The sequence below is a fragment of the Ostrinia furnacalis genome, unplaced genomic scaffold (assembly GCF_004193835.3).
Source record: "Ostrinia furnacalis isolate ACB-3 unplaced genomic scaffold, ASM419383v2 OfSCF0322, whole genome shotgun sequence".
Lineage (NCBI taxonomy): Eukaryota > Metazoa > Arthropoda > Insecta > Lepidoptera > Crambidae > Ostrinia > Ostrinia furnacalis.
Window position 1 is genome coordinate 685,378 of NW_021130561.1, and position 16,231 is coordinate 701,608.

At 35.1% G+C, this 16,231-nt stretch overlaps 1 protein-coding gene across 1 annotated transcript; it reads right to left on the reverse strand.

Moving 5' to 3' along the window:
- Positions 1-272: 272 nt before the first annotated feature.
- LOC114360645 (alkylglycerol monooxygenase) lies at positions 273-15,935 on the reverse strand. Its single transcript, XM_028315402.1, has 9 exons — positions 15,661-15,935; positions 15,126-15,253; positions 13,121-13,272; positions 11,367-11,470; positions 9,418-9,580; positions 7,509-7,660; positions 7,067-7,198; positions 3,481-3,600; positions 273-737 (listed from the first exon to the last, which is right to left on the reverse strand). The coding sequence occupies exons 1-9, from the start codon at positions 15,802-15,804 to the stop codon at positions 477-479; spliced, it is 1,356 nt and encodes a 451-aa protein (XP_028171203.1). The 5' UTR covers positions 15,805-15,935; the 3' UTR covers positions 273-476.
- Positions 15,936-16,231: the final 296 nt, after the last annotated feature.

Consider the following 16,231-nt stretch of genomic DNA (forward strand, 5'->3'; position numbering starts at 1 on the left):
GTTCATAACGTACGATAAAATCCGTTGAACAAAGCGTTTGACAGAATAATCGTACGTTATGTACTGTCAAATGATAACTATTGCTTTACACAATTCCACTTCAGTTTAACTTACTCGTAAAGTTGTTTTAGAGGTGGTAGAACATTTTTTTACGCAAAGCAAGACAGGTGTTTAACGGAAATTACTTCTGATGCTAAGTGAGATGCAGTCTAGGATGGTACCATACCTGCCCTGTTAGTCCATAAATAAAACACTGGATAATTAACTCGCATTTGTATTTTCATATTACAAAAAAGTACCAACTTAAACAGTAGAAAAAATACCAATTTCTTTTTGTCGTGGCGTCATGTCAGTGGGAAGGAAAATCCAGCTGATTTGGTTTCGCGTGGCGTCTAGTAAAAAAAAACAGAAGAAAAATACCAATTTCTTTTTGTCTTTTTTAGCCAAAGCAACTTTAAAAATCAATATACAAAGCTCTATTCTCCTTTCTTTTCAGCTTTAATCTCCACATTCCTACTGACGAACATCAGCCAAAACAATCCAGAGACTACGAACAGCCACTGGATGGGGGCAGCAAGACTCCATGGAGCCAAAGACCTGATCAGCACAACTGACGCTATGCATCGGACCATCTCGTATGCTGGCACCTTTGGAGAAGCATCCAGGATCATCCCGAAGACGGTTAGAGAGCCGAGGATGTAAAGTAGCAGGGTGAAGGTGGTAGCAGTCGGCAGAGTCTGTAAGGTAAGAAATATTAAAAAATACTAGTTACAAGATTATTCACGTATGTTATTTCATCCTGGGTGGGATGAAAAAATCATTTAGGTTATTATCTAGGTGGTGATATACATTTGATGGGATGAAAGTTTTCTTAAAGTGACTATACAGGGTGGAAACGTTAAGTGATCTCACTCGATTATTTCTAAGTTATACAAGATATCGAAAAACTGATTACTGATTCTGAAAGTGCTTCACAAGCTCTTTCAAACGGTACCAATATTAATTACATACTAAACTGGATCTATCCAAAAATTCAATGATTCCAGCTTCCATACATTTAGTAAAACCAAATAATATTAAAAACTATACAAGATATTCAAAAACTGGTTACTGATCCTGAAAGTGCTTCACGAGCTCTATCCAACGATACCAATAATAGGTTACAAAATTAACTGGATCCATCCTAAAATTCAATGTTTCCAGCTTGCAATATTTAGGTATTGTGTGTTAAAAAAATGTATGAAACATTTAGTTCTTGAACGTTTCCGCTAGCGGCGCTGTACAATCCGTCGTACATTTTATGTAATTTTTTTTTATGTAAACTCACACTAGGCACTCAGATGAGATTATTTGTGTTCAAAAAGTCAAAATGTTCAGTAATTACTACTTCTAACTTTTATTTCATATAGATACAGAACCATTGGTTAAAATTTAGCCTATTGTTACATTGGTAGATGTCTCTACCACATTTTCTTAGCAAATTAAAAATTAATTATTTTATTTGTATCTCAAAGAATATCATTTGTATGAATCATTGTCCTGAATCTCTGACTAAAGAAATACATTTCTGACCTTGTCAATGAAATGTGATCTTATTATACAAATCTACATGGTCTCAAAGGTACGTAGGAAGTTCCAAACTCACCTAAAGGAACTGATTCCACACGCCCCTAGTTACAAGTGCTTGAAAGTTTTTCCGTATTGGTAGGCGTCATGAAATATGTATAAGGCTTACACAAGAGGCGGAATCATGGTTTCCCGATGGAGTTTCGCCACACTAATTTACTTGTAATCAATGGCGTTGTTGGTCATAAATAACAAAATGTTTCAGTAAGTGGGTAATAAATGTAAGGCTGAAGGGAACTTCAGCCGATAATGTCCCTCCCGCACGAACACCGAGTTATACCGCCGGCCAGTAGTCATATCATAGGTCATAGGTTCGAATTTTTTTTTAAAGTATTCTTTTTAACACTGAAATCATCATGTGACACTAATACCCGTTTTCATCAAGAATACCTAATATTAAGTGACCCCTATGAAAACAAAGTTCCTGTTATGTGTTACCATAGGGGTCACTTAAAATTAGGGATTGATGGAGAAAACGCGCTTAAAGCTTGCATTATCTTGTCACTGAAACCACTAGGCACTACCTACTTGATTTCTTCTTCTTATTGTTTGAATATGGCTCAATCGGTCCGACGGCTTTCGAAGCACATAATCGTAATTATTTATATCTGGACAATAAAGTTGATTAAAGCTGGCCATGTTCTAATAAAACTGCGATTTTTGTGTCTTATCCAGATTTCGAATCTCGGACTTAGCGTATCCAAATCCAATCTTCGACCACCAGATTACGGAGATACGGCATTAGATAGATAGATGAAACACTTAATTCGACGCTACACAAAAAAAGAAAGAAATACACAAAAGAGACAGCATAACTTGGCGGTCTCATCGCTATGAAGCGATTTCTTCTAGACAACCTAGAGAAATGTTTCCTGGGTAAAATAGCAAGAGTTTTAATTAGTCTGTCAGTTAGCTTATCAAAAACTACTCGACACCGTATTTTTCACTTTTTAAAACTAATGAAAATGTTATGAGATAAAGCGTGCCATAGTTCTAAAGAAAAGGCCCGTGACGTCAGTGAGTGCACGCACTTCAACGCATTATAACTTTGTTATTATTTGTTTGATTGTTAATTAAAAATATACGTGTCCAATATTTTTTTTACATTAAAATTGACGGACTAAAATTTTTTTTTTTAGGAAACTAGCCGGTTGTATATTATTATTTATTTATTTTTATTTATTTTATTTACACTTTTGCACATACAACTGTACAGTGGCGGACTTAATGCCAGGTGGCATTATCTGCCAGTCAACCACATTATTATAAGTAAGCAAAAGTATTAGCACAGAATAATGATAAGTACTACGTACAGAAGTTTTACTTCGCAAAAGTACTTAAAAAAATTATGCTCAATGTCATTAACAATATGGTGTAATTTAGTCTGTCTCAAGAGTCAAGCACCATTTTGTTGACAAACGTCAGTGATCGGCACTGCGCCGAAGCTATAGGGCTGACTTCGGTAAAATGATGTGACGTGAGATGCCAAACTGCGGAAAATGGCGAAGGAAATACATGATTTAGCATGAATTATCATGAATAATATTAACTACTTATTTACCTCTCAGTGTCTTGAGGCAACTTAAAAAGTACATTCTGTGTTTTTATTATTATTTAGGCAGTTAAATACTGCACAGTATTTAGTACACCATTTTCTTTATTTTCTTCCATCATACACAAGAATACGCGTGCGTGAGTCAATGTTCGCTCATGTGAGGCCTTGTCGAATAGTATCCTGTAGGTGGGCCATCGTGCGTGTTTTGTTTTCGATGTAAACTCGCGGAGATGAACAGGCCTGGTATTAGCTAGAAAAAGTGACATTATAGACTTAATAAATCATCCAGGTATACTAACCGTGTGCATCAAAAACAGTTGATGGAACCCGCACAGCACCAGCACGTAATGTATGACGAGGTACGCTGAGCACCAGCTCGGCAAAATGACGTCATATTTCACCCTCGTATAAATCGCGGGCTGGAATAACGGAATATTATATCAGGAACAATGATATTGTGCGGCTTTTGCTTTGATTTATTATAATCCTCGCACTAGGTTTCGGCGGTTTATTTGACCATTTTTGGGGACAGCTGCTGAAAATGCTAAAAGATACTGTAGTATTCTGTAAATACTGACAGACGCCAATATACAAATAAGGTACTTGATACAAATAAGGCCTACGTTCTAATAAGGCCTATACATCAGAAAACACAGATAAATAAATCCGAGCGGGATAATACTTCAAGGACACGTACTCATATACCCTATAACCCAGTAGAGAGCAAGAGCGTCCCGATCCACTATCCCAGCACCAATTGGCACGCGTTCTTCTAAGGTGGTGGGTGATTTCGTGCTCTCTTATAAAAATCTGGCGATTTCATCTTCAATTTTCGGTAAAATGACGCTGTTTTAGATTAAGCTTTCCTTAGTAATCATTTCTAAATATTTCTTACTAGCTAATAATTACCTTAATTTGTACTACTGGCTATAGATGCATTATTTGTAAATTTTTAAAGACAACAAGAGCGAGATATCTAATAAGGCCTAGGCCTTATTTCAGCATGGTAGGCCATATTAGATATTTATGTCAACACCTGATTACGGACAAATTCATTAAACTAAATGAGTCAAAGAGTAACTAAATATTTATTTAACCCAGATACTCCTGAAACTTTTTATCCTTGTCAATTTTTATAAATTTTTAGTATGTTTCTAAATAGAGGTCAAGTATCCACAGAAAAATTTTAGAAAAATTCTTGGTCAACTGGAAAAGCCGGAAAATGGGTGGTGTTATAACACCTGGTCGGAGAATGGACTACTACTACGTGATAAAATTATACTATGATTTTGTTAGGTTTAAGAGTTAAAAACGAGTTGTAAGTTATACACATTTATTTAAAAAATACCAAAATCTTATTCAGAGGAGGTAGGAGGATGGTGGAGACATAAATCATAACCCAGGATACTTTAGTACGTGGCGCATTTTTTACACCAAATTGTTTTTTTCTTGCAAATTTTATATGTCAGTTGCATGTAGTACTCGTAAGTACAGTAGTACGAGTATGTACTCGTCTACGGGTCTACCGGGTCTACGGAGCTTACATCCCTATGTATGTACATAGGGATATAAACTCCGTAGACCCTGGTTGTGGCGCCATTCTTCATAAATATTGTTTGGCACAAACTTTAACAGAAGGTACTTGCACTATATTGCATTGTTGTAATAATTGTGATTGCGGTAGGTACTTTCTTGGCAGAAGAACTAGCTGCATTGGAGGCATCATTAGATTCATTTCGTCTTACTTTAAAAAATTCAGAAAGCGGGTTGTTATCCTCTTTGTCTGAAGAAGACTTGTCGTACTGTACTTCTGCCTCGGCTCTAAGTTGAGAACCTGGTAATTCACGAAAAATAGCAATAGAAAACTTACACGCTATAAGTAACTATAGTTAGATAAACGGAAGCAGGCTAACCTGGAAGATTTTGTAAGGTAACGTGGTCTTCTTCACCAGAATCTTCATCTGTTGCTTCTGCATTAGCATTTTCTGGTGGTAAAATTGCTATGTAATTCGTTATCTGATCATCGTCGTCAATGTTTTCTAATATTTCCACTATTTCGTGAAGTCTCAGCGGTCTTTTATATCGTGGCCTAAACTTTTAATGAATATACAAGTTAGACGTCGATTATGCGACCAGGTGTTAAAACACCGATCGTAATTTTGTCATAAAAAGTCTCAAAAATGTAAAGCTTTTCAAAAACATAAGTTTATAGTTTTGTAGCTAACAGTAGTACCTAAAATAATAACTAGTATAATCTGAGGTATTACTAGCAAGTTTATGAAATATCTTAGCTTTTATATGACGTTTTTGCACAAAACTAAATAACAGAATTCAAAATAGTAAAATACTAACAAAATAAAGCAAATATGCGATATCGAACATACTCAATTACAGCTTGATTCGTAATGAAGAGAAAATACAAGGAACAGTAAATAAATTCTCGATATTTTTATAATTTATCTGAGGATATTCCGAACTACTTTTTAGCGGTGTTATAACACCTGGTAGGAGTAAGTGGGTTAATATGAATGTTACTAACAGCACAGAAAATAAAAAGAAAACTGAGTCGAAAAAAATTACCAAACCTGTAAAAAAATGAAACAAAATACAAAACCAATTAAAAATAAGAAAAAAAGCCGTATGTATAATTCTAAAGGAAAGGAGAATAAAAGCTGGTATTATCATGCCTGTCTCGAAGACAATGTAGCAGATATGCGACTGCTTTTGGTGGTATCACAAAGATTGTGTAGGAGTTCGTAGTGATGATTCAGAAGCCTTTTTATGCCCTGGTTCTAACAAAAATTGAGATCTTATTTTGTTTACATTCGAACACGGTGTTTTAATAAGCCCTATACAAAAAAATTATATTGTTTGTTTTTCTTTTTTTTTTTGACAATTTAGGTAAGGAATCATTACTTTGTTACTATGAATATTTAATTTTATCTATAATTTATGTATAATTCTTAATAAGTGGCATTTTAGTTTATCTAGAGATATACAGTATATTTCTGTTTACTTGGTATGTAAAATTTTGATAACGCAAACAAATCGACGTGTTTTATGTTATAAGACCGCATTTTGTTTAATACAACCTCAATTTTAAGGTCTAGAGGCATTTGAATCATGTAGGCCTTACTCCGTGTAGGTGATTTAATAAAGCCAAAATCAGTGGTTTCGTAATTTGCTTATTTTGAATAGATTTAGTTAAAAATTGTATTATTTTTTGTAATATTGCTAAAATTAAAGGATGGAAGAAGTTAATTAACCTTGTTTTTGTTAATTGGCGTTAATATTTATTGAAATATAAGCATTTAAAGTTAGGTAGGCCTTATTTGTATCAAGTACCTTACAAACATCATCATCATTTCAGCTAGGTATAGGACGTCCACTGCTGAACATGCCTCCCCCAATGACTTACACAATGACCGGTCGGAACGAATACAAAATTCTATGTACCTATTGCAAGAAAATATCGCTATTTCTCTAATATGGTACATCTTTTGCTACTGTAACGTCTGTGCATATGCTTTAATGTGAATGTCAAGTTCAGCCCATTTAAATGTTCGACTGTCTTATGGACCCTTAACTGATTAGATTAGAAAATCATTAGGAATTCGGGATAAGTTCAGACTTTATAATGGTGGTCTATTAATGAACGCAAGTCTTCAAAGAACGCCATAAAGCAGCATGGTTTCTTTTCTATTCTACTGCACATATCTAGCTTTCGTTGGCTGCCCTTTGAAATATGGACAGATTAATAAATAATTTATTTATTTATACTTCAATGCCAAAATTTTAACAAGGCGAACTTAATGCCATAAGGCATTCTCATCCAGTTTACCTAATCCTAATAATGCACCTATTAATAAGGTAGGTATAACTCACATCTTCAGGCATATCCTTGAAACGGACTGAGTTTTCAGGCTTCCAGCTGGGTCTACTGAATACAGCTCGTATCTTGTGAACCCAATTATTGTATTCTTGGAATCTGGTTACCACGTATTTTGTGTAAAATGTCTAAAAAATAACAAGAAATTAACTAACATGCTATACGATTAACAAAACATTTAACTAAAAACTACGATGACCAGATATTTAGGTAGGAGGACTACATAAGTGCTATAAAGGCTTAGGCTGAGTTGCATCACCTTAACTTTAACCTTAACCGCTGTTTTTATATGGGGTCTGACATACTTTTGACGTTTAAATTGTATTTTAAGTAAGATGGTCCGATCCAGGGTTAGACTTTGACTCTGATAAGATTTAGTAGCTACTAACACATTTTTACTTATTCTTAACAATCCTGTTTCTTATAAAAAATACCAACCTGTAAATGCAACGGATTGAAAGAAGGTTGGTTGTAAATCAACCCGTAGACTATACGGTCGCCCTTCTTCTCAAGTCTAAACGTCCCGAAGAGTTTGTCCCAGATAATCAGAACTCCTCCGTAGTTCACGTCAATGCAGAATGGGTTACTTCCTGATAACAGTAAGTTAATTTTATATTTTTTATTATTTTGGAATAACAATAACAATAATAATTTGAAATACAGAACTAAACTAAATGATACTTTAGCTAACAAAGTCTAGTTCTAGGCCCCGTGTTTTTCCGACGGAGTAGAATAAGACCACTTGCACTTTTTCCGTGGATTAAAATGGGGTTATGCCTCCCCAAACGGTCTGGATAGCGTGTGGAAGGCATGGCAAATCCCCCATTTGCTTTTGGTAATTAAAGAGGTCAAAATGAGCTAATAATGATACTCAGATAATGAATTATTCTTCCGGGTCCTGATAATAGCGTTTTCTTATACAATTATTTATTATTAAACAAAATTCATTGCTATAGCAATACGAAGCGAATTTATCCTTATCCTATAGGATAAAGAAACATTTTGCTACAGTTTCACTTCACTGATCATCGCTACGTCTAGCTTTTAAACTTTCATGGTCACTGACAGAATATTTTCTTATTTACGGGATTGCTACCAGATAGGTACCTTAATTTCGAGTCTCGGATATAATATTTGGCACTGTTGCAAGCGCCCACGCCATGATCATGAAAGAGTCCATTTAGTTTATTATAATATTTGCTTGGCATTTCGAAATATTTGATAAACATTACTGATTGAAGTTTGAACGTAGATTGCTTAGCTAGAAACCCAATCACCCTGATGGAAACCTGATACTATCAAATATCTTTAACGAAATTGCTCGCTTCAATGCTTCAGGAGTTTGCTAATTATTGAATTTCTTAGTTCTCTTTCGACTTCGTTCGATCGTACAAGAAAAATAAAATTTTGCAAGTTGACACAAGATTTTGTAAGGATGTAAGTATTATAAAATAATTAGAGAAACTTAATCAAGAAATGAATTCACTATCACCTAAGTTGAATCATACTTGTATTTATCATTTACCTAATAAAATAAGAATAGGTAAATTCGTACCATAGGCACTTGATTTTACATAGTAACTTAACGATATAGGATTTTGAGCACACGTGTATCACGATGTTTTAATAATACCTCGTTCTGAACCAAAACCTGTTTCCTTTCAACTACGGTCTTATCATCAAGAAAATCTTTTATAAAAGGAAAATAGAAAATTCTATAATATTTGAGACACGTGAAATGAAGGCTCTAATTAATGATATTGCCGACATCTCAGTTTTTCAGCTTGATTTATTTCATGAAATAAGTGAATTTATTTCTATATGTCGGGCGAGTAATAATGTGTTAAGAAATAAGGCTGGAGATACAAGTATGTATCTAATTGCGCTGAATGAAAAAGTTAGGGTATAAATCTTTAGAAAATAACACGGTTTGCCTTGTAAGTGAATCAAGGCTGATTTAATTAATGTGTAGGGATGTTGTAGGTTCAGTCAGTCTCAATCAATTTGCTACGATAAATGGCTTGTTTAATGTATTACGCACCCACGATAACAAGTTTATGCTTAAAAATAAATATATTTTCACATCTTTTGTAAACATAGATTTTAGGATTACGTCTTAACTTTGAATTGAAGTTCTTCTAGAGCCCACATTAATAAATTTACCCATTCAGGGATATCTAATCCGTTAGGGATTACCATTGCACAGGCAAATGAAGGACTTGGCCTTCAGTCACCATGGTGTATCAAATTTAAAAACGAAACCTTACTTGACAACGACTTTACAGACACCCATGACATATTTGACCGATTTTAGAGGTGGAAACGTCTCCACACAATATTTACTTACCATGGTGAATCCTATGGTGGCTGGGAGTGTTGAGGATGTACTCCAGGGGGCCCAAGCTCTTGATGGCTTCGGTGTGGATCCAGAACATGTAGAGGTAGCTGAACTGGTGGTGCATTATGAACTGGGCGGGAGGGATGGCCAATGCTAGGGGTAGGTAGCATAGCTGGAATAAATGTGAAGAACAATATGTAACTCCAGATTAGAATTGTTATCTACGGGATTTATTTATTTACTAGCTTTCCGTCCGCGGCTTCGCCCGCGTGGAATTTTGTCTGTCACATAAAAACTTTACCACGCGCGTTCCTGTTTCAAAAACCGGGATAAAAACTATCCTATGTCCTTCCCCGGGACTCAAACTATCTCTATGCCAAATTTCATCAAAATCGGTTCAGTGGTATAGGCGTGAAAGCGAGGCAGACAGACAGACAGAGTTACTTTCGCATTTATAAAATTAGTATAGATTTCAAACTTATATGCACATACATAGAACACTGTACACAAGGCGGACTTAATGCTAAGTTAAGGACTAAGGGATTGCTACCTACCATGTAACTTTTTATTTACGAGCCTCCGATATTTCGGCACTGTTACAAGCGCCATGAATGATCACGGAGTAGCAAAGGAAATTAAGGTGGTACATGGTAGTAATCTCGTATATAACTATTCCATGAAACCATGACAGTTCAAAAAATAATAAGTATTGTAACTAGAAAGTCATAGGTAGGCTTGTGGGTTGTCTTTAGTTTAGAACAAAATGTGAAAGTGACAGATTAATCCGAAATTAAGTATGTAGCAGTGTAGCTCTTTGGCCATAGGATAAGTAGATTTAAAGTTAAACACTCAGAGGCACAAATGCTCATGAAAATACTTCTACTTTAGAATAAACGTGGTTGACCGATTCATGTGACAAGCCATGCTAACAGAATTTTAATGAAATGATATAGGGTGAAGGGAGAAGACTGTATTTGACTTGAAGCTAAACAGTTTAGAGTTTTCAACACATTTTATTTATAAAGTGCTTGATTTTCTGCCCAAATTGAAATTCTAAAAACTTTCAAATTGTTTCAGGATTATCAATGCCAAAAATTTAGCTTATTCAAAACAATGTAGCCATTTTACTATAGTCGAGAAACACTTGAACTTTTGAAGAGCTTACGATAAAGCTCGACTAAGACATGGCTTTAGAAACTTTGCTTAAGTTTCGGTTAGCAACAAAGACATTGTTTTGAATTGCAAATAATCGTAATTTATACACGCCATAGTGCGGGTTATGGCTAAAGTTTTAGTTGTTATATTTTCTTTCAAAGTTGCTAGGTACGGCAAAGTTGTTTATAACTCGCTAGCGTTCCGTTTATTGAATTGGAAAACTTATTTTCCTAATTTTGTGTTTTAAGCCCTCGTGCTGAGCTAAATACTATATTCTTGTGTTCGTTCGTTCGTTCGTTTCAGCCGAAAGACGTCCATAGCTGGATCAAGGCCTCCGCCAAGGATTTCCACGAAGACTGATCCTGCGCCGCTCGCATCCAGGCACTTCCCGCGACCTTCACCAGATCGTCGGTCCACCTAGTGGGAGACCTGCCCACGCTACTTCTTCCGGCTCGTGGTCGCCGCTCAAGAATTTTCCTGCCCCAGCGCGCAGCGGCCATCAGCTCTACGAGCTAAGAGCCCCGCCCATTGCCACTTGATTTTAGCGATTCTACGGTTCTAGCCAGTCACTCTGGTTCTCTTACAGATCTCCTCATTTCTGATACGATCACGCAGGGAAACTTTGAGCATAGCACGCTCCATCGCCCTTTGGGTGACCTTGAGCCTCATAAGAAGTATGAGGCACATAGTAAGCGACCACGTCTCAGCTCCGTATACCATCACCAATTGAGTAGTATGGAAATATATCACTCGCTAATTATTGCCTATTTTATGGTAGGCTGAGTTGACTGTATGATACTTACGAAACCACACCACCCTTGCAATGCTGACTGCCTGATGCCCACACCCATGTTGAAGTCCTCCGAAGTGTGGTGTACTTGGTGTTGCGCCCATAGAATGTGGATTTCTGAAACGTATAAGGGAGAGTCCGCTAATTTGGACCAGTCTTTTTTCAATCCCATTTTACACATAGTTTTCTTTTGTTTTTGCTAATGTCCATGGTATATAATAAAAGATAAATTGTTCAACTTACTATGTCATAAGTATTAATTAACATGATTGTTGTAAATTTAGCACAAATCAACAAAATACGAGCTCAGAGCTTCGGTCCAATTTAGCCAACCGGTTCGATAATTTGTACCACAGGGTTACTAAATTGGATTTCAATAAATTTCAAGCCCATAAAAAAACTATGGCAAAATATTATCGATACATTCTTAACAAATTAGGAAACGAAAACGAACAGTAGTTAATAACATAGACAATCGATATTGTTTTACACGTTATCACGATTTTGAGTACAAGTTTTGTAATTCCAATTATCGTAACGCACACTTGTAATCTACTTTGCCAGTATTTTGCTTTCATTTATTGTTAGTCAAACATAACTACGCTATTATAACTTCAAAATATGATTTACTAAAAAAAAATTCAAAATCCTTTGGTAAAGTTCCATACAACTTGATGTGGTACAATTTAGCCGACTAGGTGATAGTGCTTTTAAAAAATCGGTAAAAAATATAGCTTATAAATACCGAAAAATGTTTCAAATAATTGTAATCCGCACTAATTTACGCTTCTAAATAATATATTAGAAACACCCTGTGATTAAATTTAACAAAATTACAAACTAAACATGCATTGTCAAAAGTTACTTGAAAACAATGAAAAAATACTTTTCAAAATAAAACACACGTGTTTGTTGTCACGGCAAAAACCACATGGCCGATAGTAATTGAATTTAGTTGTGTATCGCTGAGTGTTGCAATTACAGACAATCAATAAATACTTTACGAAATATGAGGGTGGTACAATTTACCCGGCGGTACAATATACCGAACTCTCCCCTATTATACTTTACAGTAATTATGATTTTTACTTGAAAAAGTAACCGCTTGTCTTAGAGACTAACCCTCGTATTCACAAACGATGCTTGCTTTATGTGAAGCAGCAAATCGATCGCACAGCGTTGAATAGAGCTCTGTGATTGGTTCGTGTGTGAACGCGCACTGTGAGACCTCATAGTAATGTTTGTGAATACGGGCGTTATTCTCTTCAGAATCGAACTCTTTTGTTTTAAATCTTGCCAAAGAATTGGCTTCGGTTCCTTCTGTACAGCATCAATTAATTTTATAGCCGTTCGTTGAATGTGAGCATCAACTTTAATCCTTTAATTGATACCTATTAACTGTACCAATTAACCTTGTTTACTAATTACCATTTATTTATCGATTAGAGCTTGTATTTACAACCGATAGCTGATTGATGATAAACATAATACTTTTAGAATAGTAAGACACGGGTCTTAACACGACGTTTATTAATGATTGCATTTATTATGTACTCACGGTTTGAAGTTTCGGCTGCGATGCTACATAACATAATACTTTATTAGAAAAAATAATGTATGTACGCTATACAATTCAAACATCCTTAAATAAGGGTAACGCTCGTGTGTACACTAAATTGCATCCAGTGGGATTCGATCCCATAACACCGCTATCAGCTCAAAGACGCTATTACAGAAACTAAGCTCATAAACTCCATAAAAACTTACCATGACAAGCTCTATGCATCCAGTAGTAGCAGAAATCAACCCCCAAAGCAGCGAGGAACCAAGTGCTGGTGTAATCCCATGGGAGGTTCACAAGCCTCCAGTTTGTGAAGATCCAAGTGTAAAGGTATGATTCTGCTCCACGCCATAATAATCTGCGGAATAAACATTTAAACACGATCATGAAAGAAGTAGATACTCAAATACCTACTAGATTTAAATTTATTACAGACGATAGCACGTCAAAATAAACACATGGGTCTTAGATAGTTGTTATAGGGGCGAATTCATCCTAGACTGCATCTCACTTGACACCAGGTGCGATTGCGGGCAAATACTTGCCCTGTTTTGTTATGCATAAAAAAAGAGTTTCTAACAAAAAGTTATTGTCTAGCTATTTATCGTAGGTATCTGTAGAATAATGCATTATGTGGTATCAAATTATTATGCAAGGAGTAGGTACATAATTCTCGGTTGAATATAATAACTGAAACAAATTACTCTACATGCTGTATGAATACAAAAGACTCAATACCATTTTATTTATTACTAGCTGACCCGGCGAACTCTGTTCCGCCTTAAGGCAATAAATAAGCAACTCTTTCCTTATTTGCTCACCGTTTAGACCTACCCTGGACTACGACAAACATTTTAACACCAAAATCAGCTCAATCGGCCCAGCCGTTCTCGAGTTTTAATCAGACTAACGAACATCAATTCATTTTTATTTAAATAGAAGATAGAAGATTTACACACGTACGTAAACGTCTTAATATAAATAAAAAAAATATATAAACAACATCACCATAATATTATTTAGGGGTTACAACCAACAGGGTTTTCTTAGAAGCATTCATTAATTTTCCAAGGAAAATTTTCCATCATAAAGTGGATAAGAAATTCGTTGTATTTTTAGGCGAAAAAAAATTATGTTCTCTACTTGTTATAATTAAAAATAATAATTAAAGGGACTTAAGGGTAAGCTTTACCGCGAAATTTTTCAATTTAGGCAATGCAAAAGTACTTATAGGTAGGTATATACATTCTGAGCCCTCTTTTAATGGACATTTTTAATTCTGTTAAAAGGTTTTTCTCATTTCCAAGGCGTTTCTTTTCTTTTAATTGGGTCAATTTCTAATTACTTTTTTGCGCTTTTTTCTCGATAAGAAAACACAATCTTCTACTTCTGAGTTATAATCACAGAATTTCTTTCATTTGAACTTTTTGGCCAGAAATTGGTAAAGTTTAACATAATATTACATTAGGTTAACTGAAAAATGGCTTGGTGTTTAAGAGCTCTCACACAATTCCAAAGCTGGAGAAAAGTATTAATGTATGTATGTCTAGCTTAAATCAGTCAGAGCCTGAGATAGGGAAGCGGCACGGGAAGCATACATATTATTATGACGTGACACAGAATACAAAATATGATGCACATTTTGAAGTCACGCTGAAGTTTGACATACCAAAAACACCCTCCCGTGCCGATCCCATAGGAGAGACCTAGGAGAGTTGTGACAGAGGTGAATTGTGACAAGGACGATTTCTCCTTACTTAATATAGTTAGGAAGTTGGTAAAAACGCTTGTTTGTCGCTTTTAAGACGCTCTTCTTGACTAAGTACCTGCGGGCGGCGCAAGAGGCACGGTTACGTAAATATGACGTCTGTCATATTTACGTATGTGCCTGTCACAACTTACCTCGGTGCTAGGAGAGTTGTGACAGAGGGAGTGGTCTAAGATTTTGGTGATTTTCTTAGAAACCCTGATACTTTAGTTAACTTTGGTGATTGTTTTGAAAACAGAAGGAACGGTGCTACATTAATTTGTATGATTCATAGTTGTGGAATGTTTTTTGAGCGAGATATGGCCCCTAAAGTAAAAATTGTCACAACTCTCCTAGGTCTCCCCTACCTTAGACACTGACTGAGTTAATTTAGACTTTAATCAACGATTAGAGTTACTTTTTTAATTAAATTTTAAAGCAAAGTAAAATTATAACCCACTCACCTTCCACCTTCTAGGAATATGCCATTGGAAATACTCGTCAGTCCATCATTGAGCCTGACTCCTTTCTTTCCCTCTAATTTCAATACAATGTGTTCGATCAACATGAACATAAAGAAATATGGCCATGACTGAAAAAAATAAGTCAAATAAACATTATCAAATCCTTACCCACAGTTTCAGTAAAATAAATTATGTGTCAACAAATTAATAATGGCGCATTTCTACCTTTACAAATTTTTTGATTAATTTTATTCAAGAAAAATAAAAACTACGACATTTTTACAAAACATGACATCGGATGACAAATTTTAATGAATATCGTTTGCACAAGATTAAAATAAAACAAAAGAAAATCAAAGAAAATAAAATGAACATTTCTAGTGGCCAGTGCTTCTTTATACTTTACAAGAAGTTCTTTACGCATTCCATACTCTTTAATTTAATTTAACAAACAAGTTTTTATGCCAACATTTGCTAAAGAGGTTTGTACTCAAAAAAGAAAAAGTTTATGCTTCGAACATAAAAACTACAATACCTGAACGTAAAAGTTGGGCACCTCCTCTTCGTCTTCATACAAATGGTCCTTGGGGTTTATTATGTAGAACATTCGACCTAAGCCCTTCATAAACTCCCGGGAATTATCAACAGTCCCGTTGCCATGGTAACTGTTGATATCCATTGTTATTTGCACGAGTATCCCGTATGATAATAGCTTGAAATTGTTTTATTAAAACACTTGTTTCACTCAAACATTTATGAACATTGATCTCATTTACACTCAGACACACAATATTTAAATAAAAATTTTGAAAAAGCATTTATTTTACTTAAAAATTATCATTTTTGACACAAACTAGTTAACCAATGTAACTGCCAATTTAATCTTTTCAGTACTTAGTCACGTTAGTAGTACATGTAATAATAATATTATGTGTAAGTAGGTACCTACATTTCAAGATAAAATTGTATGTTAATTTGAACTGTTAAAAAACCTATCGTTTATTTTTATACCATTTTATATGAGATAATTCGAGCATTAGATTAAATTAATGACTTTAATTGGTCATCTCGTTATTTTATCATCAAGTTTTTTTCCCACGCATGCA